This window comes from Gymnoscopelus microlampas (genome assembly GCF_963454915.1).
Source record: "Gymnoscopelus microlampas genome assembly, chromosome: 15".
Lineage (NCBI taxonomy): Eukaryota > Metazoa > Chordata > Actinopteri > Myctophiformes > Myctophidae > Gymnoscopelus > Gymnoscopelus microlampas.
Genome location: NC_139952.1, coordinates 16,957,266 through 16,984,185, shown reverse-complemented (window position 1 = coordinate 16,984,185; position 26,920 = coordinate 16,957,266). Strand labels below are relative to the sequence as shown.

The following is a 26,920-nucleotide window of genomic DNA, read 5'->3' as shown; positions in this document are numbered from 1 at the left end:
AGTGTTGTAAAGTAACTAAGTACATTTACTTAAGTACTGTACTTACTGGCTCTAGCGCCTTGAAATATAGGTTATGTTTGAAAAATCGTGAAAAAAAAAAGTTTAGATTTGTTTTACAACAACTGTTTGGGAAACATTTTTTTTTTAGAATCGCCTCAGGTGTTAATGGGTTAAAAAGGGAACGGACGGATGTGACGTCAGCCCACCAAAAAAACGGACGTTCATCCGCCCCAATGATGGGAGCTTGAGAAAAAGGTCCATATCTCCATGTCTTTTTAACAGTGGTCAAAACCAGCCATTCTCCGACGGGCGATCTCTCTGCAATGGCGGATCGCGGTAGAAATGTTATTGTTCCAGTCGTTAGACGGGGCCCTCGGCCATCGCCCAGACAACCTTTGTTTACATCCGGGTCCTCGTGGGGGCTTTTGCAGCTCTAAAACGATCGGCGATAAACGGTAAAAAAAACCACTGGATGTACCCCGTTTAAAAAAAAACTCTGGCACTCAATGTGTTAACATACTTACATTGGGAAAAAGTAGTAGCAGTAATAATAGTAATAAAATACAGTCATTGAAACCACAATAAATACATCAATTAATAAATACACTCATCCTCCCTTAGCCCCTTGTGTAAGAAGAAGAAAAGCGGTAGAGACTAGAACATACGGACCCCCGAAACCGGCATTTCTTTACCTAACGTGGCCAAAAAACAAAGAGCAGGTTCATTGCAAATGGTCGCCGGGGCATGTGCTCTCACACGCCATTTCTGTCTGTCGCAGTCATGAGACGGTGCTTTTAGCACCGAGCCAGTGGCCTGGGAACAGAGAGGAGACTGCAGCGAGGCCGCTGTGACACGGGAGACCTCTGACAGCCAGATTGATGACTGAGAATGAGAGCACGAAGGGAGAGAGAGAGAGGGAGGAGGGAGGGAGAGAGAAAACCTGTGTGCCTGGGGCTGTCAACTTTCCTCAGAAATGATATTCGAATATTGGTCTTAAAAATTTGCAGATATTCGAATATATTCGAATATCTCGGTCTCATGACTGGGACAGACAGAAATGGCGTGTAAGATATGTAAATGATGCTTTTGACCTTTTCAATTCGGGAACGCATCTGTGTCAAATCTTTTGATATATCTTTTTTTTTTTACTCAAATCTTTGCGTCTGGGGATTCTACAAATGTCTTCTAAATCCTAACTTTTTCTTTTGTTTTTTTGTTTTTTACTTATCTTGATATATATATCAGTGGTTCTCAAACTTTTTTCATGTCAAGGACCCCCAAAATTATTTGGATTTGTCCACGGACCCCAATCTCAAAATATTTTGTTCCAGGGACCCCCGGGAAGCAAAGATTTTAGTTAAAAATGATTTGCATAATGTTCATGATTTTTTCAAGGTCTACAAGCTCATATGAGCTTGTACATCTGCTATTTTTGAATAGCCAAAGAAATCTAAAATGACACAGATGCGTTCCCGGTCTTAATGGATTAAATAGCGATTTACAGTGTGCATTACATTCACACACACACACACACACACACACACACACACACACACACACACACATTCACACACCGATGGCAAAGGATGCAAGGCACCAACCTGCTCATCGGGAGCAGTTATTATGGGTCAGTGTTTTGCTCAAGGACACTTCGACAGAAACACAAGGGGAGCCTGGGATCGAACAGGGAAACTTCCCATTCCCAAGCGGCCACTCTACTTCCTGAGCCACTGCCCCCCCCCCCCCAGATGTGTGTGCATGAGTAAGAGAGAGACAGAGACAGAGAGAGAGACAGAGAGAGAGAGAGAGAGAGAGAGAGAGAGAGAGAGAGAGAGAGAGAGAGAGAGAGAGAGAGAGAGAGAATGCGTTGGTTCCTCACCTCCAGTGTGGTCAGGACTATCTTCTCCACAGAGGAAAAGTAAGCCTCCCAGAGGAACTGAGTCTGCTGTCTGAGAGACAGGATCTTGTCTTGGTGGATGGAGCGCACTGTGGATGGAATCTACAGACAGACAGACAGACAGACAGACAGACAGACAGACAGACAGACAGACAGACAGACAGACAGACAGACAGACAGACAGTCACTACATGGTGCAGGGATACATTGGAACACATTAAAGGTAGGGTAAGTGATTTTCTTTGGTTAAAATAAGTGTTAAATATCTCTGTATTCTGAGAGTAACCATTGCTATAGAGTGTTTGTTCAGTAACAGGAATCAGGATAGATAACTCAGACAGAATGCATATTAAACAAGTGAAATTGGAAGTGATGACACTAAGAAATGAGCAGACAAAATTGGAACTGGAACACTATACAATGAAGCTGAAAAAATGGGTACTCTCTCCTGATTGGCTGAGATTTTGTCACCTACCTGAAAATGTATTTTCTGTTTATTAAAGAGCTGGAGAGACGGGGAGACTCCTGTTACTGAACAAACACTCTATAGCAATGATTACTATCAGAATATAAAGCTTTAACCCTTTTTAACAAAAACCTTTTGTTTTAACCAAGAAATATCACTTACCCTACCTTTAAGGGCTCAGTCAGATATCATTTGATGGATAGAAGCACAGTATAACAGGTGTGATTTTCTAAAATTATTTGCAGCTGTGTAGAATTATTAACAAAAACACTCAAAGTCGACTAAAGTATAGTAATTTGATAGTAACAAAATGGTACCGTTCGATGCCCCTTGGAGTGATACACTGTGTGTGTGTCTACTGTGTGTGTGTGTGTGTGTGTGTGTGTGTGTGTGTGTGTGTGTGTGCGCGCATGTGGCCTATTACCTGGAGCAGCAGTCTCTCGTCTCCGATGACAGCGGCCGTGTTCCAGTCGATGATCTCCGAGAAGGGCAGCTCCCAGCCATTACTCAGCATCACAGGCACACAGGCAGCCTACACACACACACACACACACACACACACACACACACACACACACACACACACACACACACACACACACACACACACACACACACACACACACACACACACAGGTTTAGGAACATTAATGTACCTTTCAGTATTCCTGTGCTGCTGGGGGGAAACCTTGTTACATTACGTCCAAAGCTGAGACTTTTCAGGAAATGGGGGAGAAACAAAAGAACCTGTGTTCCAATGTTATTATTTAGTCACAATCTCTTGTTAATTACTTTTCATCGGTTCAATATTTATCACTTTCAAAATGTTTCCAAAATGAGCCTATCTACAAGTTTGTAGATCGGCTACGTTCACTGCTTTTATGCGACACTCTTGCTATGGCAAAGCAGGCCATTAACCCTTTAAGACCGGGAAGGCATCTGTGTGTCATTTTTAGATTTATTTGGCTATTTTTTTGAAAAATCGTGAAAATGCGTGCACATCTTTGAATATATATATTTTTCAGAAGCTCAAACCTTTGCTTCTGTGAGATTCTACAAATGTCTTCTAAATCTCAACAGTTTAAAAAAAAAAACTATGTTGCTACATAAGTGGTGCTCAAACGTTTTCATGTCAAGGACCCCCCAAAATGATATGTATTTGGCCGTTACAAAGATTTGAGTTACAAATGTTCGCTTTAAAAGTATATGTATTCAAAGATGTGCACACATTTTCAAGATTTTTCAAAAATAGCAGATCTACAAGCGAGATCTACGAGCTTGTATATCTGCTATTTTTCAATAGCCAAAGTGTAAAATAATGCTTTTTTAGCTCAAATAAAAAAATGACACAGATGCGTTCCAGGTCTCAATGGTTAATAAATAAAAAAACATAAAAAGTTACAAGAGATACAAGATTTCTGCCCCGAAAGTGACGATTTGGCAGTTTGACACACACACACACACACACACACACACACACATACATACACATACAGTCACAAGAGAGACAGGGGACGATACTAACCTACTTCTAGTCGAGAACACCTTCGTAAACCACGTTACACACTTTCCAATTATGAATGTATTCCTTCACATCGTTCCCTTGAGACGCGTGCATGTATGTGCCCACACCCCACCGCGCGCACATAATAAAACAGCTTGACACCGAGATCAAAAAGAAGTGAGATCAAATATAATCTAGATATGCGGTGATACACAGGGGGTTAACCCTAAATATTCGTTATTCTAACCCATTAAGACCTGGAACGCATCTGTGTCACTTTTTGATTTGAGCAAAAAAAAAAAAAGCATTATTTTTCCACTTTGGGCTATTCAAAAATAGCAGATCTACAAGCTTGTAGATCTGCTATTTTTGAAAAATCGTGAAAATGTGTGAAAATCTTTGAATATATATTCTTTTAAAGCAAACCCTTTAACTCGAATCTTTGCTTCTGGGGGGGTCCCAGGAACAAAATATTTTGAGATGGGGGTCCGCGGCCAAATACATATCATTTTGGGGGTCCTTGACATGAAAAAGTTGGAGCACCACTGATATAGAAACATACCTTTTTTCAGGATAATGTTGGGATTTAGAAGACATTTTATAGAATCGGCTTCAGGTCTCAATGGGCTAAATAAGTACACCGCGAGCCCAATATTCTAATGCACGGAGGCAAAATTATTCATTATCATTTAAATATTCATACCAGCAGTATTAGATATACTGTTTATAGAACAAAGCATGTGTTTGTGTGGGGCATGTTACCAATGCTGAGAGAGTCAGTTTTTTTATAGGTCTAACTTAACAAAAATAAACATTGTTATTCTGCCCGTTTGCTTGTAGCGTCTCTGTGGTTTGCCCACTCCTTGATTAAGTAGCACGCAGGCAGTGTTGCCAGACTCTGTGAGAGAAATAAGCAACCAGGTCTAGGAAAACCAGCCCAAAAGAAGCGACTATGACTAGCGAGGACTTTAACATGTACATCAGCTATTTGAAAATGGCAGATCTACAAGCTCACAACGCGTCGCGATGCGACGCGTTGTGAGCTTGTAGGTCGGCTATTTTCAAATAAAATTTTGCGGAGAAATTATGATAAGCAGATCTGGCAACCCTGCACACAGGCTTGTTCAGGTTTCAGATTAGGTCAAAAACCTCCTATCTCCATATTCATACATATATACAAAAATAGCAGATCTACAAGCTCAAAATGCAGTGTGAAGCGTCGCGTTTTGAGCTTGACCATGTGCTTTTTTTTGCCGTTTTTGAAATTGAATCCTGAAAAGTTAGAGTTTTGGACATTATTTATGAGGTTTCCACCCGACCGAGACGATATGAAGGAATTAACAATAGAGCTGTTCCCATACCAGCATCAGAAATGCCTCTGATACTGCTTTACCCATGCAATCCGGGAACGCATCTGTGTCACTTTAGATTTCTTTGGCTGTTAAAAAATAGCAGATCTACAAGCTTGTAGCGCGGCAATCGGTGCCGCGCTACAAGCTTGTAGATCTGCTATTTTTGTGAAATTTTGTGCAAATCTTTGAATATATATCTGTATATCTTATATCTTTTAAAGCGAACATTTGTAAAAAATATATATATGTTCCCGGGGCCTCCAGAAGCAAAGATTTGAGTTACAAATGTTCGCTTAAAAAATATATATTCAAAGATTTGCAATTAATGTTCAAGCATAAGCAGATCTACAAGCTCGTAGCGTGGCACTTAGTGCCGCGCTACGAGCTTGTAGATCTGATATTTTTGAATAGCCAAAGTATAAAATAATGGTTATAAATAATGTTTTTATAGCTCAAATCTAAAATTACACAGATGCCTTCCCGGTCTTAATGGCTTAAAATGCTGGAACTGGTATCGGCGAGTATGAAAGTCTACGCGCCGATCCCACATCACCTCATTTATCACGTGATGATAGCTCACTTACGCTAAACAATTCTTGTTTACCGTAGTTTGAATGTTTAGTTTTGAAGTTGATGTTGCACTACTGTTTTATACTGTTAATACACCAATTCAGCGTTTTGTTTGACTAAATTGTGGCTGCATTTTAACAATTCCCTAATATATTTATTTTTTAATCGTAGATGCATTTATTTTCAGTTTTCTCCATTGTGTAGGTATGACCATCAAACTAGATAATAAAAGAAAGGTCGAGGCATCAATTCTAAAATGTTTTAAGACAGAGCCAGGCCATAGCAATCATATCACATCAATACATGGTTAGAACCAAATAATGCAGGATGTCCCAGATCTTTCGTGACAGTGCTGCTGACAACGTTGTCAACAAGTTAGCTTATAATGTCTTTTTTGTTTAATCTTTTTGAACGTTTGTTTTTATTTATTTCCATTTGCTTCCGAGAAGCTCAAGAACTACTGCTATTATCGCAAAGTAAAATGTATTCTCAGAATATCTCTTGCCAAGTGAAGGACCTAACAAATATATTTCATTTGAACGCAACTTCCCCAACTCCCACGCTAAGGAAATACAGTAAGCTTATTATGAAGCTAAAGTTTCACGGTTCCTATGGCCTTACGCGAAACTTATGCTATTGTGTCGCTTGACGCTTTCCCCTCTGTGTGAAACGGAGTAACACATAGTAGTTTCCAAGCCTTTGAAGCTGCATTTCCGTTTCTTTATGGTAGCTTCCATCGTATTCGGCCTAAACCTGCATAGCTTGTGAGTTGGTGGCGACTCGCAATTTTCCCTGTTGAGTGCAGCATTAAGCAACGAATACGATGACAGGTTAACCTGCACTTGACCCACGTGTGTGCGGAGTGTGATTGACATCGAACACAGCTCAGTGATAACAGCCTGCCCTGCTTTTCTTGGATAGTCATTGGATAAAAGCCAGGTTTGAGGGAAAAAATGCCTATGCTGTCCAGTGGTTTAAAATGTTTGAAAATAGCCGATCTACAAGCTCACAACACGTCGCATTGCGACGCGTTGTGAGCTTGTAGATCTGCTATTTTCAAATAGCCTAGGTATAAAATAAGGCTAAAGTGGTTAATGTATGTTTTGTAATATAATAACTTATGTCTGCAAAGTAACTAGTACCTAAAGTTTTTAAATAATTGTAGTGGAGTAAAAGTACAATATTTGCCTCTGAGATGTAGTGGAGTAGAAGTAAAGGTACTGAATACTGGAAATACTCCAGTAAAGTAAATAAAATAAAATAAAATACCTCAAAAGTGTACTTACGTACAGTACTTGAGTAAATGTACTTAGTTACTTTACACCTCTGCTAACTGGTTATCTAAGTGGAATAAAGTGTGACTATTAGAGGCCAGGTAGAGGGATTGACAAAGCAAAGACCCCCAATGAGAAAAAGATGAAAGGATAAAGAGGTAAAGCTGGTAAAAAAGAAGACAAGACGTACAAAGACGAAAAGACAAGGAGCCAACGCTGACCTTTGCCAGGGGGGATGGAGGGATAAGAAAAGAAATTGAGGGGAACAGCTGGTGTGTGTGTGTGTGTGTGTGTGTGTGTGTGTGTGTGTGTGTGTGTGTGTGTGTGTGTGTGTGTGTGTGTGTGTGTGTGTGTGTGTGTGTGTATGTGTGTGTGTGTGTGTGTGTGTGTGTGTGTTTGACATAATGACAGTGCTGTCACTCTCGGGTCATAAAGGTGCCAGCTAGAACAGAGCCGCCCCTGAGGCTGCCCCCTCTCTCTCTCTCTCTCTCTCTCTCTCTCTCTCTCTCTCCCTATCTGACACATATTGTACATACAGGAGACATGCAGTGCTGTAGCACTGATTCTCAAGCCTTTTTGTTCAAGGACCCGCGGTTTGATATGCATTATTAGGCCACCGAGCCACGTTTAACCCATTGAGGCCTGAGGTTCCGATTCTGCAAAATGTCTTCTAAATCCTAAAAGGTTTTCTCAATACACATGTTTCTATATCAGTGGTGCTCAAACGTTTTCATGTCAAGGACCCCCAAAATGATATGTATGTATTTGGCGGCGGACCCATAGACTGTATAAATGAGATGGACAAACCCCCACCGCTGCTTTCTACAGACCGAAAATGAAGCCGATTGCTGCAAGACTGTAGGTCCGCCATCTTTCACTACGCGTCAGAATGAGTTCAGACCATTATTGGTTGGGTAACTTGTCAATCAAGAGCGGGGGGCGGGGAATGAATGCTATTGGTTGTGTAGCGTGTCAATCAAATCATCCCGCCCCTCCTAGAGAATAGCCTACTTTATCGTCAATTTTATAATAAATAGAACCATAATTTAGCAAAACGCATATCCTGATGATTGAAAGGAGACTTTAAACTAGCGACTGGAAGCATATAGAATTTATGACAATTTTTATTACAGTAAGAAAATCTAGTCTAAAGTTTGTCAAAAAACCCATTCACTTGCGCTAAAATAAATTCTTTCTGAACTCACAGGTCGGCGCAGGGTAAAACAGCGCCACTCTGGCCATTTTGTCGGCCTCATCGTAAATATCTCAGCCTTGCCCCTTGGGCGGACCCCCCATCTCAAAATATGTTGTTCCAGGGACCCCCCCCCCCCCCCCCCCCCCCCCCCAGAAGCAAAGATTAGAGTTTAAAATGTTCGCTTTACAAATATATAAATGAAAAGATTTGCACACATTTTCAAGTTTTTTCAAAAATAGCAGATCTACAAGCTCGTAGCGCGGCACTCGGTGCCGCGCTACGAGCTTGTAGATCTGCTATTTTTGAATAGCCCAAAGTGTAAAATAATGCTATTTCGCTCAAATAAAAAAATGATTTCGTTCCAGGTCTTTAATGGGTTAATATGATTGTCTCTGGGCCCAAATCTATACTGTTGAGAGTATAGAAATGCTCCATTTGTAAATGTGGTTCCTAACTATCGATAGGTGGGACTGGGGACCCCCTGGAGGCGCCTCCGGGTTCTCAACCAGACCCCCACATTTGAGAACCAGCGCAGTGCAAACACGCGACAAACAAACAAACAATGCCTGGCATACTGTTATACACTCGCTCGCTCGCCCACACAAACACTTCAGAGAGTGCTTTCTCGTGAGAAGGCAAATGCATCTCTCTCTCTCTTTTTCCCATTCACTCACTCCAATATAAGTAGGTGGGTACCAGTGGTGGAAAGTAACTAAGTACATTTACTTAAGTACTGTACTTGAGTACAATTTTGAGGTATTTGTACTCCACTACAATTATTTGAAAACTAGTTGCTAGTTACTTTTCAGATATAAATTATGATATTATGAAACATACATTAACCACTTTAGCCCTATTTTATACATAGGCTAGTTGAAAATAGCAAGCTCACAACGCGTCGCATCGCGACGCGTTGTGAGCTTGTAGATCTGCTATTTTCAAATATTTTAGTACTTTTACTTTTGGTACATTTTGATGCCAATACTTTTGTACTTTTACTCAAGTAAATTTTGAATTCTGGACATGTACTTGCAACAAAGTATTTCTATATTGCAGTATTGGTACTTTTACTTAAGTAAATAATTTGAGTACTTTTTCCACCACTGGTGGGTAACACGAGTCTGACAGACAGGGAAAAGCGTAGAAAAGCAGAGAAGTGAGTTCTTTGACAGGCACAGAGGAGAGGAGAGGATCTCCACTCTCCATGGCGTTTGGTCTGCGGCTGGTTGGCAGAGGGGGCGGGGGGTGAAAGCCGGTAGTTAGCGGTGGTTAACCCTTTTAGCCCTGAAGAAGCATCTGTGTCACTTTTTGATTTGAGCTAAAAAGCATTATTTTACACTTTGGGCTATTCAAAAATAGCAGATATACAAGCTCATAGCGCGGCACTCGGTGCCGCGCTATGAGCTTGTATATCTGCTATTTTTTGAATAGCCAAAGAGTAAAAAAATGCTTTTTAGCTCAAATCAAAAAGTGACACAGATGCTTCTTCAGGGCTTAAAGGGTTAAGTGCACTTATGTAGGTGCACTCGGTGGACAGTAGTGGGCGGTATGAGGGGAGCGAGAGGACTGGAGCCGCGGCGCTAATGCAGTGCAATCACAGAGAGACGGATGAATCGGGGTAAGTGGGAGGTAAAAAGTGAGCTGCGTGTCAAGGGTAGAGAAAGGGTAGAACGTATGGGGCGCAATGCAGGGCACTTCACACAGGGGTCAAACAAGTTTAGTGTTAAAGGAGACATCCGGGCATTTTAAGTGTTATCTTTGATGTGTGGCAAATCACTCACCAACGTAGAAATGCCCATTGAGTTACTCCACAGATCCCCCTGTCGACCCCCACCGTTGGCATAATAGGAGGCGCGTGTATAGCCCAAATTCGCCTATTTTAACAAATGCAAAGTCTGTTTTTTTTCTCCTAGCACTCATTGTGGAGTCCCATGATACCCTTACGGGCGCTGAAAGTCCCGACAAGCTAACCGCTAATAACAGAACGAGCTAACGCTGGCTGCTTGTCTCTCTGCCTGGCAACACCAGGTTACCAGGTTCGGAGAGAAACAAGCAGATTTTAAGTGTTATCAAAGATAACACTTAAAATGCCCGGATGTCTCCTTTAACTTTGAACTGCACAATACAACACAATTCATGGCCGAAACTTTAGATAATTCCAGTCATCTTCTTTGACTGACAGCTTACATTGTGTATACAGAGTGAATTGTCTTTCTTTACACCATCCCCACCCTACGGGGAAGGTTAATTATATGGACATAGGAAGCAAAGACTCTTTGCTTGTAATTTCGGCAGTATGGGAGTTCAAGTTTGCTGCTGTAGCTGTTATATAGAGCAGTGGTTCTCAAACTTTTTCATGTCAAGGACCCCCAAATGGACACTTATTAGCCCGCGGACCCCCATTTGAAAAGATACATTTTAAGGACCCCCAGTTTGACATGCATTAGGGCTACGGATCCCCATTTAATGGCATTTCTATCTCTGGGACCCCAATTCATGTTGTAAAATCAATGTTAACTTAACTCTGAGAGTCTACAAATGGAACCAAATGGACCCGTTAGGGTCCATTTGGTTCCATTTGTACACTCTCAGAGTTACAGACCCATAAGGGTCCATTTGGTTCCTATCCATCATTTAGCTGGGGACCCCCTGGAACCCCCTCAAGTACCCCTGGGGGTCCCCGGACCCCACTTTGAGAACCAATGATATAGAGTACAGAAGTCCTGACGTCACTCGTTCATCCCCAGGTTCGTAAAGTAATTTCTCTATGGAGAATAACATTGGGTCATCATAGAATCGTCTCGTATAAGAATTGTGGTCGAAAAATAAACAAACTGTCTCAGCGATATTGTCAGGGAGGAGGCTCTGTATCGTTTATGATAGTCAGTCACTTATATTTGATACAGTCTGTTTCTGGCGAAAATGTAACTAATTCGGCGGAAGTAACATTATCGTTTTCTCACCGTCAGTTGATGCTTCATATCTAAAGAGTAAAACCGCCGGGATCATTTGTTTATTTTTGGAACACAGTTCTTATTTGACGCGATATTAAATACGTCTATGGGATTCAGAATGGGGGTGGAAAACCGCGAACCAGGTAGACAAACAAAGGATGTGTAAATTACGTCAGACTTTGGTGCTCTACACCAGTGGTTCTCAAACTTTTTCACGTCAAGGACCCCCAAATTGACACTTATTAGCCCGCGGACCCCCATTTCAAAAGATATGCCAGGGACCCCCATAAGAGAAGATTTTTTACTGCTCTAGCAGTGATTCTCAACCATTTTAATTTCAAGGATCACCAGTTTGACATGCATTAGGGCTACGGACCCCCATTTAATAGCATTTCTATCACTTGGACCGCAATTTATATTGTAAAATCAATGTCAATTTAACTCTGAGAGTGTCCAAATGGAACCAAATGGACCTGTTAGGGTCCATTTGGTTCCATTTGTACACTCTCAGAGTTACAGACCCATAAGGGTCCATTTGGTGTCTAATCTATCATTTAGCTGGGGACCCCCTGGAACCCCCTCAAGTACCCCTGGGGGTCCCCGGACCCCACTTTGAGAACCAATGGTCTATGGGATTCAGAATGGGGGTGGAAAACCACGAACCAGGTAGACAAACCTAGGATGTGTAAATGACGTCAGACTTCGGTGCTCTATACGGTACATATACATAATGCCCAACAGCCCAATACAAAATGATCATCCCTGCCCCAAAACAATGCGTGTGTGTGTGTGTGTGTGTGTGTGTGTGTGTGTGTGTGTGTGTGTGTGTCTATGTCCGCCTCACCTGCAGTGCCTCCAGGAAGCGGAAGGAGCCCAATCGTCTGCCACGGGGCACCAGACAGAAGGTGGAGTTATGAAGCATCTCCCTGTAGTCGTACCTGCACACAGACACACACAGAACAGACACAACGTGTGAGTTCATCCTGATCACACAAACACTCAAGTGATTCTCCAACCTTTTTTTCATTTTGAGGACGCCCACCAGAAACGCATCTGTGTCATTTTTTGATTTGAGCTAAAAAGCATTATTTTACACTTTGGGCTATTCAAAAATAGCAGATCTACAAGCTCATAGCGCGGCACCGAGTGCCGCGCTACGAGCTTGTAGATCTGCTATTTTTGAAAAAACTTGAAAATGTGTGCAAATCTTTTCATTTATATATTTTTAAAGCGAACATTTTAAACTCTAATCTTTGCTTCTGGGGGGGTCCCTGGAACAACATATTTTGAGATGGGGGTCCGCCGCCAAATACATATCATTTTGGGGGTCCTTAGATTAGCATTAGGCCACATAGACCCACATTGTGTCATTGTATCTCTGATCTGGTTTCGATGAGTACCAGATGGGTACCCATACCACAGGTACCACTGGTGAAGAAACCAACTGGCTACCACTGTATCCGTATACGGTAGATGTGCATTTAAAGGTGTGTAACTCTGAGAGATTACAAATGGAACCAAATGGACCCGTAAGGGTCCATTTGGTTCCATTTGTACACTCTCAGAGTTAACGGGGGTCGTGGAAACGACTGTGCTACACTAAATGGAACAGAGCCTTCATTAGTATCATTGGTAACACCTGTGAAGGAAGTGATCTCAATTCTCCCTTTTTTCCCTCCCTCCCTCCCTCCTCCCCTTGCCCAGTGAAATGAGCCCACGCATTCCTCCATCTCTTGGCAAGTCTGCCAGTGCAGTGGTTCTCAAACCTTTTCATGTCAAGGACCCCCCAAAATGTATATGTATTTGGCCACGGACCCCCATCTCAAAATATGTTGTTCCAGGGACCCCCCAGAAGCAAAGATTTGAGTTAAAAATGTTGCCTTAAACCTATATATATATATATTCAAAGATTTGCGGAAATTTTCATTATTTTTCAAAAATAGCAGATCTACAAGCTCATAGCGCGGCACTCGGTGTGAGCTTGAGCTTGAGCTATGAGCTTGTAGATCTGCTATTTTTGAATAGCCGAGGTATACAACAAAGTGGTTAAAATTATTGTGACGCTATAACTTATTTAGACCCCTGGGGGTCCCCGGACCCCACTTTGAGAACCAACGAACGTACTAGTGAAGAGCATTCTCCCCCTCTCTCTTTTACAAGGATGCACTTGACCTCTCACACACACACACACACACACACACACACACACACACACTTTCACTTCTGTATCAAAGTCTCTGAGGTTGGTGCTCCCTCTTGTGCCTTCACCTGCACCCAGTCCAGCACCCTTCCTCTTCCTCCGTCTCACTCTGTCTCTCCTCTTTCTGTCTCTGTACTAGGGCTGGTGAATTCATATTCGAATATCGAATATTCCTCGAATATGAGGAAAATATGCATATTTGGATATGAATCTAATTATGATTTTTGTTCTTCTTTTTTAATGTTTATTTCAACAGGGACAATACAAAAAACAATGTATGAAGTTATAAAAACAAAAAAAAAGATATGTTTTATTGGATCCGAGCACTCGATACATTGTTTTTTGTGTTGTTTCTGTCAAATTATCTTAGAAAAAAAATCTTAAAATGTTTTTTTTTATAATAATAATAATAATATTCGAATGTATTCGAATATCTGCCAATTATTAAGACAAATATTCGAATATCATTTCTGGGGAAAGTTGACAGCCCTACTCTGTAGTGCAAGTAGGTTCTCTCTGCCGTCTGTCCAGTGAGCTGAATCCTATTGCTTTCCAAACAGAACCATCAACCCTGCCAGTGGGTAATGAGCTGAGAGTGACACCTGCTTCCACCACACAGCTGGCTCTGTGTGCGCGCACGTGTGTGTGTGTGTGTGTGTATACAGTATGTGTGCGCGTGTGCGTGCGTGCGTGTGCGTGTGCGTGTGCGTGTGCGTGTGTGTGTGTGTGTGTGTGTGTATGTGTGCGCGCGTGTGTGTGTGATCTGAGCATTTGCGGCTTCCGTGTGCACTCATTCATGTGATCACAGGTGCACGATAACCCTTGTGTGACTTTGTTTTCTGTGTGTGTACATATATACGTCTACTGTACATCCGTGTTTGTTTTTATGTCTGGATCTGTGTGTGTGTGTGTGTGTGTGTGTGTGTGTGTGTGTGTGGGACGGGGAAGGACAGTCTAAAGTACCCATCTGTCTCTGTGTAATGATGTGTGCACGTGAGGCGGTGTGTGTTAGTGTGTGTGTGTGTTAGTGTGTGTGTGTGTGTGTGTAGTCTTTGAGGTACACAGATGGGGAAGGGATGTTATTAAGATATTTACCATATGAAAGAGACAGGCACTAGGTTGCTTAAACCTTCAGTCATTTATGTTCTCTCAGTCTCTCTCTCTACCCCCCCCCCCCCCCCCCCCACTCCTCTCCCTTTCCACTTTCTCTCTTCTCTCTCTCTCTCTTTCCTTCTCTCTGCCAGGCCTGACAGTCTCCCTCCCTTTTATCATCTTTCTCTTGAGTTTCTTTCATGTGCCCTCCGGTCTCTCCTTTTCCAGCTGGTTCTCGCAGATACATGCAGGAATGTGGACATGGAGATGTCACACACACACACACACACACACACACACACACACACACACACACACACACACACACACACACACACACACACACACACACACGCGCCCCAACACACACACACACACACACAGACACCACAAGCTAACAGTGCAGAACTACAGTTGTGTGAGGTTGTTGGGTTGAGGTTAACCCATTAAGACCTGAGGCCGCGTCTAAAAAAAATCAAAATCCTAAAAAAATTTCGGAAAAAAATATAAAAAAATAATTTTCACGATTTTTCAAAAATAGCAGATCTACAAGCTCATAGCGCGGCACTCGGTGCCGCGCTATGAGCTTGTATATCTGCTATTTTTGAATAGCCAAAGACATCTAAAGTGACACAGATGCGTTCCAGGTATCAATGGGTTAAGGGAGTGGTGAGGCAGAAAATCATTTCTCATTTAGCTCTATAGGAGATGAAGGTTACAGGACATGGATGGATGGACGGACACACACACACACACACACACACACACACACACACACACGATTGTATTATTGACGATAAAGTAGGTTATTCTCTAGGAGGGGCGGGATGATTTGATTGACAAGCTACACAACCAATAGCATTCATTCCCCCCCCCCCTCTTGATTGACAAGCTACCCAACCAATAGCATTCATTTCCGGTAGCAAAGGATATGACGTGATATTGAAAGATGGCGGATTGCACACAGCTGAACAATCGGCTTCATTTCCGGTCTGTATAGAAACCAATGGCGTGACGCTGTCCATTAATTTTATACAGTCTATGGTAATGACCTTTAGCCTAAAATCTGCTTTATCAACCACAAAACAACCACTTCTCCTCTGAGGACCAGGAAAATTGTCCAAACAATGTCCATTTTCTCAAATTCTACTATACATTTGGACCTTACAAGTATACTGTAGTAATACAAGTACACACACACACGGCATGAAAGTCAATAATAAAAATTATACCTCCATAAATCAAATTCATGACATTGCGTTTGCATAACGTGATTATGATTAGCGCACACATGCACACACAGTACTTGTACACAGACTGCATGCATACACACACACACACACACACACACACACACACACACACGCACACACAGCATGAGCAGGCAACAGATGCAGCCACTCACATTGACATTCTGTCATCTAGCGATGGAGAAAAAGGAGCTATACAACCTCATTTTTCTATACCAGCTGTCTGCCTGGCCACTGTGTGTGTGTGTGTGTGTGTGTGTTGTGTGTGTGTGTGTGTGTGTGTGTGTGTGTGTGTGTGTGTGTGTGTGTGTGTGTGTGTGTGTGTGTGTGCGCGTGTGTGTGCGTACATGTGTCACAGTCAACTGAACAGATGAGCATCATGACAGTGAATATCAATTTCAGAGCAACAGGGCCAGGATTTAATACAAAACAGGCCTGCAACATGCCTGTGTGTGTGTGTGTGTGTGTGTGTGTGTGTGTGTGTGTGTGTGTGTGTGTGTGTGTGTGTGTGTGTGTGGGGGTACGTTAAGCATCATCCATTTCTCAGCTCTGAGATTCTTCAGATTAGCATATAAACAGCAGGGGTGAGCTGGGCCTGGCCTGACCCTGACCCCCCGCAACATAAGCACAGAATGAGTCAATAATTTAACAACAATAATAAAGGTAAGTTGACTTCTGACTATCAAGGTAGAAAGGTTTATTATTTTTTTATAATTTTTATCCCACGATTTTGTAACCCTTTTTTCACCCGGTGCCAATTTGCTAAGTGATCCTGGGCACTACACTCCCCCCACCAGCCTAGGGAGGCCAGGGCCGAGCTCATGCCTCCTTCAATGCATGAGAGCCAACTGACCTTCTTGTCACCTGACAGCGGGAGTTTCCCTGGTTGGACGTAGCGCGTGGAAGGAACACGTTATTCCAACCAGTAAGGTAGAAAGGTTTATTAACATTAAATAATGGTTAATGTTTTTATATATAACTTAATTTATCCTTTCAATAGCCCAATCTGATCATCTGGTAGATGAAAAACAGGTGGTTGCTCATATAGACTATCCACAGTGGATAGTCTATATAGCCTAATTCATACTTTGTTGCAAGACTGTGTCGCTCAGTTAAACTCATTGAGTGCCATTGACGTGTTTCACATGTTTTTGAAAAAAATGTAAAAAAATGTTCAGAACCCAAGATATCATTATCTGCAGATTTGCAGCTCCATCCACTCCTTGTTTAACGTATAACTGAAAAAGGCTTCCTAAGCACTTTTTTTTTACTTTGAAAAAATCTCTGGCACTGGGACAACATAGCCAAGAATAATTCTGGCACTCTGTGAGTTAAGAAAAACTATTGTTTTAATGAAAATGTGTTTTCATTGAGTGGGGAGGGACGTGGACATATAGTGCCTTACATTAACGGTTTATTAAACTGCCATACCCATTCCACGGAGGTACAGTACATAGGACCCTGACCCCTACTATGTCCGCCCCCCCCCCCCCCCCCCCCCCCCCCCTGCTTTGAAAACTTAACAGGGTCAGGGGTCACCCAAGCTCACTTTTGGCTCTTCCACTTCTTTTTCCATTACAAGAACCTAGTAAACCGTGCTGTGCGCCATATTTCACGAGTTCTGGATTGGTTCCGTTCTGGATTGGTTCCCATACGCTGCGGCTGGGTTTCAGATAAGTTCCTCGGTACCTAAAAAGGGCCCTGCTCAAGAGGTACAGTAGTACAAACCCTGAGTTCTGGGAACCCCAGCTGAGCTTGTACATCAGCTATTTGGGGGTTTTAATTAGTGTTTTTTTTAACCCATTAAGACCTGGAACTGTGTCATTTTTAGATTTGAGCTAAAAAGCATTATTTTACACTTTTGGCTATTCAAAAATAGCAGATATACAAGCTCATAGCGCGGCACCGAGTGCCGCGCTATGAGCTTGTAGATCTGCTATTTTTGAAAAATCGTGAAAATGTGTGCAAATCTTTGAAATATATATATTTTTGAAGCGAACATTTTTAACTAAAATCTTTGTTTCTGGGGGTCCCTGGAACAAAATATTTTGATGGGGGTCCGCGGTCAAATACAAATAATTGTGGGGGTCCTTGACATGAAAAAGATTGAGCACCACTGATAGAAACAAACGTTTTTCAGAATACCGTTGGGATTAGGAGACATGTAGAATCGGCTTCAGGTCTTAATGGGTTAATTAAGCGCCTCCCTGGTTCTGATTATAATGGAAACCTCAAACAAACTAAAAAACTATCACAGAACTTCACGGGCTCCGGAAAGTTCCGGTTATGGAAGGCTCTGGGTTACCCTTCGTAGTCCAAACGTGTCCATAATATGTCCCCTCGCTGCTTTATAACACTTAGCGGGGGGGTCAGGGTCAGCCCGGGCCCAGCTCACTCTGTTTCACTTCCACCTTGTCTTGTCTTTCTCTCCCCGTTGTCTCCTGTGACTCGTTTCTCCTCTAACAAAAGCACAGCTTCTCTCACCATTCTGTTTGGACGACCTTGAGCCGCGAGGAACCCACCGCGGAGCTGTTTCCATGTTCTGTGTGTGTGTGCGTGCGTGCGTGTGTGTGTGTGTGTGTGTGTTTGAGAGAGTGAGAGTGCGCGTGTGTGTGTGCGAGCGCGCAGGTTTGTGTGTGTCTGTGTGTATTTTCTAGTGCCCTTATACGTGTGCGCGAAGGTATTTTTGTGTGAGTGGGAGTTTGTACTGTTTGTACTTGTAACTTATTGTGTGCATGTGCGTGCGCGCGCGTGTGTGTGTGTGTGTGTGTTCCTCTGAGAGCATGAAGGAGAGATAAACACACCGTACACCAATGGACCCAGTAGATTAACTTAACCCATTAAGACCTGAGGCAGCGTCTAAAAAAAATCAAAATCCTAAAAAAAAAATCGGAAAAAAAGATTAAAAAATAATTTTCACAATTTTTCAAAAATAGCAGATATACAAGCTCATAGCGCGGCACTCGGTGCCGCGCTATGAGCTTGTATATCTGCTATTTTTGAATAGCCAAAGACATCTAAAGTGACACAGATGCGTTCCAGGTATCAATGGGTTAAATACATTTTGGAGTGCAATACAATATAGAGGGCGTATTAGAATGTTTAATTAACAGCATACTGGAGAAGTGCTCGTTGTCACACTATAAAAAGGACATGAAGTTAACACAATGCAAACAGCCAGCAAAAAGGAGAAAATGAACAGAAACTGGTAGAAAATAGGAATGTCTTTTTTAGTTTGCATACACGTATATACTGAATATATGCTGCGCTGCCTGCGCATGCGTTTGTGTCTGGTGCGTTTGCAAGCACACTTCTGAGAGCCTCTGAAGTAGTCTGATGCAATTAGGAGACTTCCTCTTCCCAACCAAACCCACCATCAGCCTTCAACACCGTTACCCCGGCAACGTGTCATTAACCCCCCCTCAACTGCAACTTAATTACACAACGATTTTCCGCACGTCATCTACATTGGATAGTGCAGACGTGGTTAAAATAATGTGTGTGTGTGTGTACATTTAAAATAATGTTTTTTCTTGAAAGCAACTTTTCAATTTACCCTTTCACTCTCACTCAAGTCTCTCTCCCTCCCACTCTCTCTCTCTCTCTCTCTCTCTCTCTCTCTGCCAGTCAAATACAGGGTAAACAGAACTGAGAACAGTGGCTTCAAGGTGAAGGATCTCTTTACCGAGTTGACGGTTCGATCCTCACAGGATCTTCTTCAGGTCCGTTTAAAATGCACACCTCTACATTTTGTTTTAAAGTAGCCACTGTTGATGTGCGTGCAATTAGGTTTCCCCTGAGAACACTGGACACCATTTAAAATGTGCCGCGCTATGAGCTTGTAGATCTGCTATTTTTGAAAAATCTTTTAAAAAAAAAACTGTTAGGATTTAGAATCGCCTCAGGTTTTAATGGGTTAATTATTGTTAAAGGCCTACATGCGCTTGCGCCAGCCTATATATATATATATATATATATATATATATGAGTTACTCGGCCCCCTCAACACCACTAGGTCACTTACTGTAGACCAACTGACCAGATGCTCCTCACAGTCCCGCCTGAAGCTAAAAGGTGACCCTGCCTTTTCGGGCGCTGCTCCAAAACTGTGGAACAGCCAACCTCTACTCATTAAGCCTGCACCTTCCTTTGGACATTTTTCAATCCAGACTTAAAACGCAGTGTTATCCCTGCTCTTTTAACCCATTGAGACCTGAAGCCGGTTCTACACGTCTCCTAAATCCCAACAGTGTTCTGAAAAACGTATGTTTCTATATCAGTGGTGCTCAATCTTTTTCATGTCAAGGACCCCCAAAAGTATATGTATTTGGCCACGGACCCCATCTCAAAATATGTCGATCCAGGGACCCCCAGAAGCAAAGATTTGAGTAAAAAAAAATCGCTTTAAAACAATATGATATATTCAAAGATTTGCACACATTTTCATGATTTTTCAAAAATAGCCAAAGTGTAAAATAATGCCTTTTTAGGTCAAATCAAAAAATGACACAGATGCTTCTTCTCCCGGTCGTAAAGGGTTAAAAAAAAAAGGCCAATGCCTCCGTGGAGGTTTTCATGATGTGTATACTCTGTACAGTATGTTGATTAACCCATTAAGACCTGGAACTGTGTCATTTTTAGATTTGAGCTAAAAAGCATTATTTTACACTTTGGGCTATTCAAAAATAGCAGATATACAAGCTCATAGCGCGGCACCGAGTGCCGCGCTATGAGCTTGTAGATCTGCTATTTTTGAAAAATCGTGAAAATGTGTGCAAATCTCTGAATATACATATATTTTTAAAGCGAACATTTTTAACTCAAATCTTTGCTTCTGGGGGTCCCTGGAACAAAATATTTTGACGGGGGTCCGCGGCCAAATACATATCATTTTGGGGGTCCTTGACACGAAAAAGATTGAGCACCACTGATATAGAAACATACGTTTTTCAGAATACTGTTGAGATTTAGGAGACGTGTAGAATCGGCTTCAGGTCTCAATGGGTTAAACGTGCTCTATGAATAAAATCGCCTCGACTTTGTCAATCCCCACCCAATCCACCAGATTCCCAAAGGTGGTCTTGATGGCGGAGGGCCTGGGCATGGCGTGGCGCCGGCAGGTATTTTTTTGGTGGCGTAAAAAAGGCACCCAAAGCAGCAGACGCCCTCCCCGGTGTCCCTCCTCCTCCTCCCCACGGACAAAAAGCTCCGGCGTGACGACAGCCAGCCCCCCGAGTGTCTTCCAGCGAGCGACGAGAAAAGAGATCCGATTTAACTGCCTTTATGAGACTATTGTCACATTAGCTTCCTGAGTATTTCGCCATCTCCCTCTTGTCTCTACCTCTCTCGCTCATTCCTTTGTCTCTTCCCCTCTCTCTCTGCTTTGTGTGTCTGTGTGTGCCTGTCTGTGTGTGTGTGTGTGTGTGTGTGTGTGTGTGTCTGTGTGTCTGTGTGTCTGTGTGTGTGTGTGTGTGTGTGTGTGTGTGTGTGTGCGTGCGCGCGTGTGTGTGTGTCCGTCTAAGAAAACGGACTGTGGCTGCTTTTGTCAGTGTGTGTCTGTGTGGATGTATTATGAACCAATAAGAGTTTCTATGCAAGATGTGATGTGCTCACACGTGTGTGTGTGTGTGTGTGTGTGTGTGTGTGTGTGTGTGTGTGTGTGTGTGTGTGTGTGTGTACGAGTGCGTGTAGGTATAACATGATGAGATGCAGTCAGTGTGAGTGTGTGAGTGTGTGTGTGTGTGTGTGTGTGTGTGTGTGTGTGTGTGTGTGTGTGTGTGTGTGTGTGTGTGTGTGTGTGTGTGTACGAGTGCGTGTAGGTATAACATGATGAGATGCAGTCAGTGTGAGTGTGTGAGTGTGTGTGTGTGTGTGTGTGTGTGTGTGTGTGTGTGTGTGTGTGTGTGTGTGTGTGTGTGTGTGTGTGTGTGTGTGTGTGTGTGTGTGTGTGTGTGTGTGTGTGTGTGTGCACAGACAGAAAGGCGAGTAGGCCTGTGGCTGGATGGATTAGCAGGCACAATGAGAGGAGCTGAAAATAACACCACACACACACTAGGAGCTCAGAACACAACCCGATCCACTGACAGCCCCACCTGGGAGACACACACACACACACACACACACACACACACACACACACACACACACACACACACACACACACACACACACACACAGTTAGTTTTAACTCTGAGAGAATGCAAAAATGGATCCTCCATGGGGTCATGCAAAGTGCTTACTATAACCACTTAACCCATTGAGACCTGAAGCCGATTCTACATGTCTCCTAAATCCCAACAGTTTTCTGAAAAACGTACGTTTCTATATCAGTGGTGCTCAATCTTTTTCATGTCAAGGACCCCCAAAATGATATGTATTTGGCCGTGGACCCCCATCACAATATTTTGTTCCAGGGACCCCCCAGAAGCAAAGTTTTGAGTTAAAAATGTTCGCTTTAAAAATATATATTCAGAAGATTTGCACACATGTTCACGATTTTTCAAAAATAGCAGATCTACAAGCTCGTAGCGCGGCACTCGGTGCCGCGCTATGAGCTTGTATATCTGCAATTTTTGAATAGCCCAAAGTGTAAAATAATGCTTTTTAGCTCAAATCTAAAAATGACACAGTTCCAGGTCTTAATGGGTTAAGCCCTATATACTTCATTGTATCCTAGCAAGCAAATAGTGTATTTTCGCTATTTTGAAAATATTACAAATGACAATCGAAAAAAGGTATTTGATCTGATTAGCTAAGGTGGTTATGACTGATGACTTTTCAATGTATTATGGAATAACAGTGGTGGAAAAAGTACTCAGATATTTTACTTAAGTAGAAGCGTCAATACTGCAATATAGAAATACTCCATTACAAGTAAAAGTCCGGAATTAAAAATGTCCTTGAGTAAAAGTACAAAGGTATTGGTATCAAAATGTACTTAAGGTACCAAAAGTAAAAGTACTAAAATGTTTTAAAGTAGCAGATCTACAAGCTCACAACGCGGTGCGATGCGACGCGTTGTGAGCTTGTAGATCGGCTCTGAGATGTAGTGGAGTAGAAGCAAAAGTACCGAAAATTGGAAATACCCAAGTAAAGTATAAATACCTCAAAATTGCACTCAAGTACAGTACTTACGCAAATGTACTCATGTTACTTTACACCACTGTAGAATAGACAATGCGTTCCACATCAATGCATTGCAGATCAATGAGGGGGTAGCAGCACTTCAGGGTGTCTGCTCAGAGCAATATTTACATACAATCGCCGTCGATACATATATATAAATAAATAAATAATGCCGTTTTTCTTTTGTTACTGTCAGGTGGAAACCTCACACAGCGTTGCCAGGTCTGCTTATTATAATCCCCCCCCCAAGATTTTTGTTCGAAAATAGCAGATCTACAAGCTCACAACGCGTCGTTTGAGCTTGTAGATCTGCTAATTTTTTATACTCATGCGTGACACTGTTATAATCAAGTCGGGCATCAATTTTACGAAAACATTTCTTTTACAATTTTGGAGATAAGAGGATCCTGCCCGACGATAGTGACGATATGTTGACAATTAACCCATTGAGACCTGAAACAAATTCTACATGTCTCCTAAATCTCAACAGTATTCTGAAAAACCTATGTTTCTATATCAGTGGTGCTCAGTCTTTTTCATGTCAAGGACCCCCAAAATGATATGTATTTGGCCGCGGACCCCCATTAAAATATTTTGTTCCAGGGAACCCAATAAGCAAAGATTTGAGTTACAAATGTTTGCTTTAAAAATATATATATTCAAAGATTTACACACATTTTCACGAATTTTCAAAAATAGCAGATCTACAAGCTCGTAGCGCGGCACTCGGTGCCGCGCTATGAGCTTGTAGATCTGCTATTTTTGAATAGCCCAAAGTGTAAAATAATGCTTTTTAGCTCAAATCTAAAAATGACACAGTTCCAGGTCTTAATGGGTTAAGCATGGTGGTGCTTGACAGAGTAACAGATGTGCAGTGGAAGCAGGTCTGTGGTTAATGCTTGATTTATAACATATATATACTGAGGGAAATGTTTATGTCTCGTGTAAAAAAAAAAAATGTATAGCCAATCTTCAAGGTTACAATTACAACGCAATCACACAACACATTGTGAACGTGTAAATCGGCTATTTTCCGACACGTGACACAATGAAGTATAGGCTAAATCAAGCTTTAGGATGGAGCATGTATCAATTCTCTCTAAGTGATAGTATTAACCCATTCAATCCGCATTCGAAACGCATGTGTGTCATTTTAGAATGACGACAATGACACAAATGTCTTCTAAATCCTAACAGTTTTTTTTTTTAAATGTATGTTGCAATACCAGTGGTTCTCAAACCTTTTTCATGTCAAGGACCCCGCAAAATGATACGTATTTGGCCGCGGACCCCCATCTCAAAATATGTTGTTCCAGGGACCCCCCAGAAGCAAAGATTTGAGTTACAAATGTTCGCATTAAACATATATATATATATATATATTCAAAGATTTGCACAAATTTTCACGATTTCTCAAAAAATAGCAGATCTACAACGCGCGGCACCGTTGTAGATCTGCTATTTTTTGAATAGCTAAAGTATAAAATGACACGGACGCGCTCCCGGATTGAATGCATTAAAGGGGAGAGAGGGGTATCAACCTACAGTGTGTGTGTGTGTGTGTGTGTGTGTGTGTGTGTGTGTGTGTGTGTGTGTGTGTGGGGAATGATAATGTGTGCACACATGCGTATAGCGATAAATAGGAGAGGGGACAGAACAAGTCACTGGGCTGTGACTGAACTGTGTGTGTGTGTGTGTGTGTGTGTGTGTGTGTGTGTGTGTGTGTGTGTGTGTGTGTGTGTGTGTGTGTGTGTGTGTGTGTGTGTGTGTGTGTGTGTATACCCTCGCCTCCTTAACTCTAGCCCTCTCTACTTCCCACTCATTTTGCCCTGTGGCTGTGCACTCTGTTAGCCCTGTGCGGCGCGCGTCTCTCTCTGTGTGTGTGTGTGTGTGTGTGTGTGTGTGTGTGTGTGTGTGTGTGTGTGTCTGTCCATTTCATTCCTGTCTTCACCCCTCTCTCTCTCTCTCTCTCTCGTCGCGGCTGCCTGCCGTACGTGCTCCAACAACTAATTCATTAGCCTAATTAGCGCTCATTAGCCAGCTTATGCTACTTCCAATTAGCTTCCTAGCATAGAATAACCCTAGAGGTCTGCCCGCCCCCCAAACAAACAAGGCTTACTGTGCACTATCCCATGACGGCCCCGAGAGGTCCAGTGTGTGAGGCAAATCTGATTATGCTCACTTACAGACTTTAACCAAGTTTATGGAGTTTCCATAGTGCAGCCATACGGGTTTCTCCGCCGAGACTGAACCCTTAACCCATTGATACCTGGAACGCATCTGTGTCACTTTAGATGTCTTTGGCTATTCAAAAATAGCAGATATACAAGCTCATAGCGCGGCACCGAGTGCCGCGCTACGAGCTTGTAGATCTGCTATTTTTGAAAAATCTTGGAAAAAAAAAAAGTTTGTTTTTTCCCCAAAAACTGTTACGGATTTAGATTTTTTTTAAAGAATCGACTCAGGTTTTAAAGGGTTAAGTCATTCACGAGACTGGGCTGACCTGCCATTGAATGCCATTGACCTGCCCGGGCAACATGGACAAAAGTATTTTTGACCAAATACCTCAATATCAATATTGTGACGAATCCGTTTTCTTTTACATTTTTCCAAAAATAATGAAAAATAGATGATCAGATTATAGATTACATAACAAGTTCACAACACGCCACGGTGCAATGCGTCTATATCAGACATCCCACCTCTACCAGGGAGTTGCAAGGAGTCTCCCGGAAATCAGTGTCCGCTCCCGGAGACACCCGCGCGTGGTAATAAATCTGCCGCAAATGCCGGATCTGGTCTAGAGCCCGCCAGCTAAATGTATGAACCTATATGCCAATATATGGCAAATATATGCAGAATATATGCTGCATATTGCCAGGTTCATACAGTATATGTGCATATACTGTATGTGGATTTATAGGAAACATATGTGTCATATATAGCTCATACTGTATATATCCACATATGTTAAACATATATGTGGAATATATATAAAAAAAATATATGTTTCATATATTTTCTTGACCTCCCTGAAATGAAAAATTCCATTTTTTTATTGTGATGATATTGTGGGGATGACTATTGGCCATAAATAATATAATAATCAGTAATGGCTATAACTAATTGGGTAAAAGACAAATAATAAAATAGTTAGGACAGTCAGCATCACGTTACTGTAATGCAGCCTTTAGTAGCAGGAAAAGAAACCGTCACATCACCGTATTATGATATCCAAAATCGCAGATAACTAGTCCTATATCACGATATCAATATAGTAACCATATATCGCCCAGCCCAGCACTACACTTAATCTTCACAAAATCATAGTGACATGAATGTACATACATATGCAACTGTGCATGCAAATGTGGGCATTGAAACATTAGCCACGGGCCGTGCAGAGTATATACGCCTCTGAATCCCCATCCCCACACACACGCCTGAGCCTGAATATTTTACTAGTACTACATTACATTACATTAACCCATTGAGACCTGAAGCCGATTCTACATGTCTCCTAAATCTCAACAGTTTTCTGAAAAACGTATGTTTCTGTATCAGTGGTGCTCAATCTTTTTCATGTCAAGGACCCCCAAAATTATATGTATTTGGTGGCGGACCCCCATCAAAATATGTTGTTCCAGGGACCCCCCAGAAGCAACGATTTGAGTTAAAAATGTTCGCTTTAAAAATATATATATTCAAAGATTTGCACACATTTTCACGATTTTTCAAAAATAGCAGATCTACAAGCTCGTAGCGCGGCACTCGGTGCCGCGCTACGAGCTTGTATATCTGCTATTTTTGAATAGCCCAAAGTGTAAAATAATGCTTTTTAGCTCAAATAAAAAAATGACACAGTTCCAGGTCTTAATGGGTTAATGACCTGGGCTATCAGTGTAAAAGATAGCTGCCGCAACCTTTCCATTACACGGTCTCATTATTGTGACTTCCAGTGGAGAGTTTCAGTGCCCACTGGACATTTCCCACACCATCAAGCAACCTTTCTGGAGAGAAACGCATACTGATGGGTCTAGT

The 26,920-nt window shown here is 42.1% G+C and overlaps 2 protein-coding genes across 6 annotated transcripts in view; one reads left to right on the top strand and one right to left on the bottom strand.

The window, feature by feature from the left end:
* The window catches only part of med30 (mediator complex subunit 30), a 279,467-nt gene that overhangs the window by 108,825 nt on the left and 143,722 nt on the right, over positions 1–26,920 (top strand). The window contains exon 6 of one of the 3 annotated variants that reach the window (XR_014602489.1): positions 10,597–10,612. The exons of the other annotated variants lie outside the window; for them this stretch is intronic. The gene's annotated coding sequence lies outside the window, so the exon portion shown is untranslated. Of the gene's footprint in view, positions 1–10,596; positions 10,613–26,920 lie in introns of those variants that run through there. 3 annotated transcript variants of the gene reach the window in all.
* ext1b (exostosin glycosyltransferase 1b) overlaps positions 1–26,920 on the bottom strand; it is a gene marked incomplete at its 3' end in the record, with an annotated part of 150,520 nt that overhangs the window by 38,469 nt on the left and 85,131 nt on the right. For all 3 annotated transcript variants that reach the window (XM_084081247.1, XM_084081245.1, XM_084081246.1), the window contains exons 4-6: positions 12,057–12,150; positions 2,788–2,895; positions 1,880–1,999 (exon numbers count right to left, since the gene is read on the bottom strand). In XM_084081247.1, the coding sequence (XP_083937373.1) occupies positions 1,880–1,999; positions 2,788–2,895; positions 12,057–12,150 (322 nt within the window). The remainder of the gene's footprint in view (positions 1–1,879; positions 2,000–2,787; positions 2,896–12,056; positions 12,151–26,920) is intronic.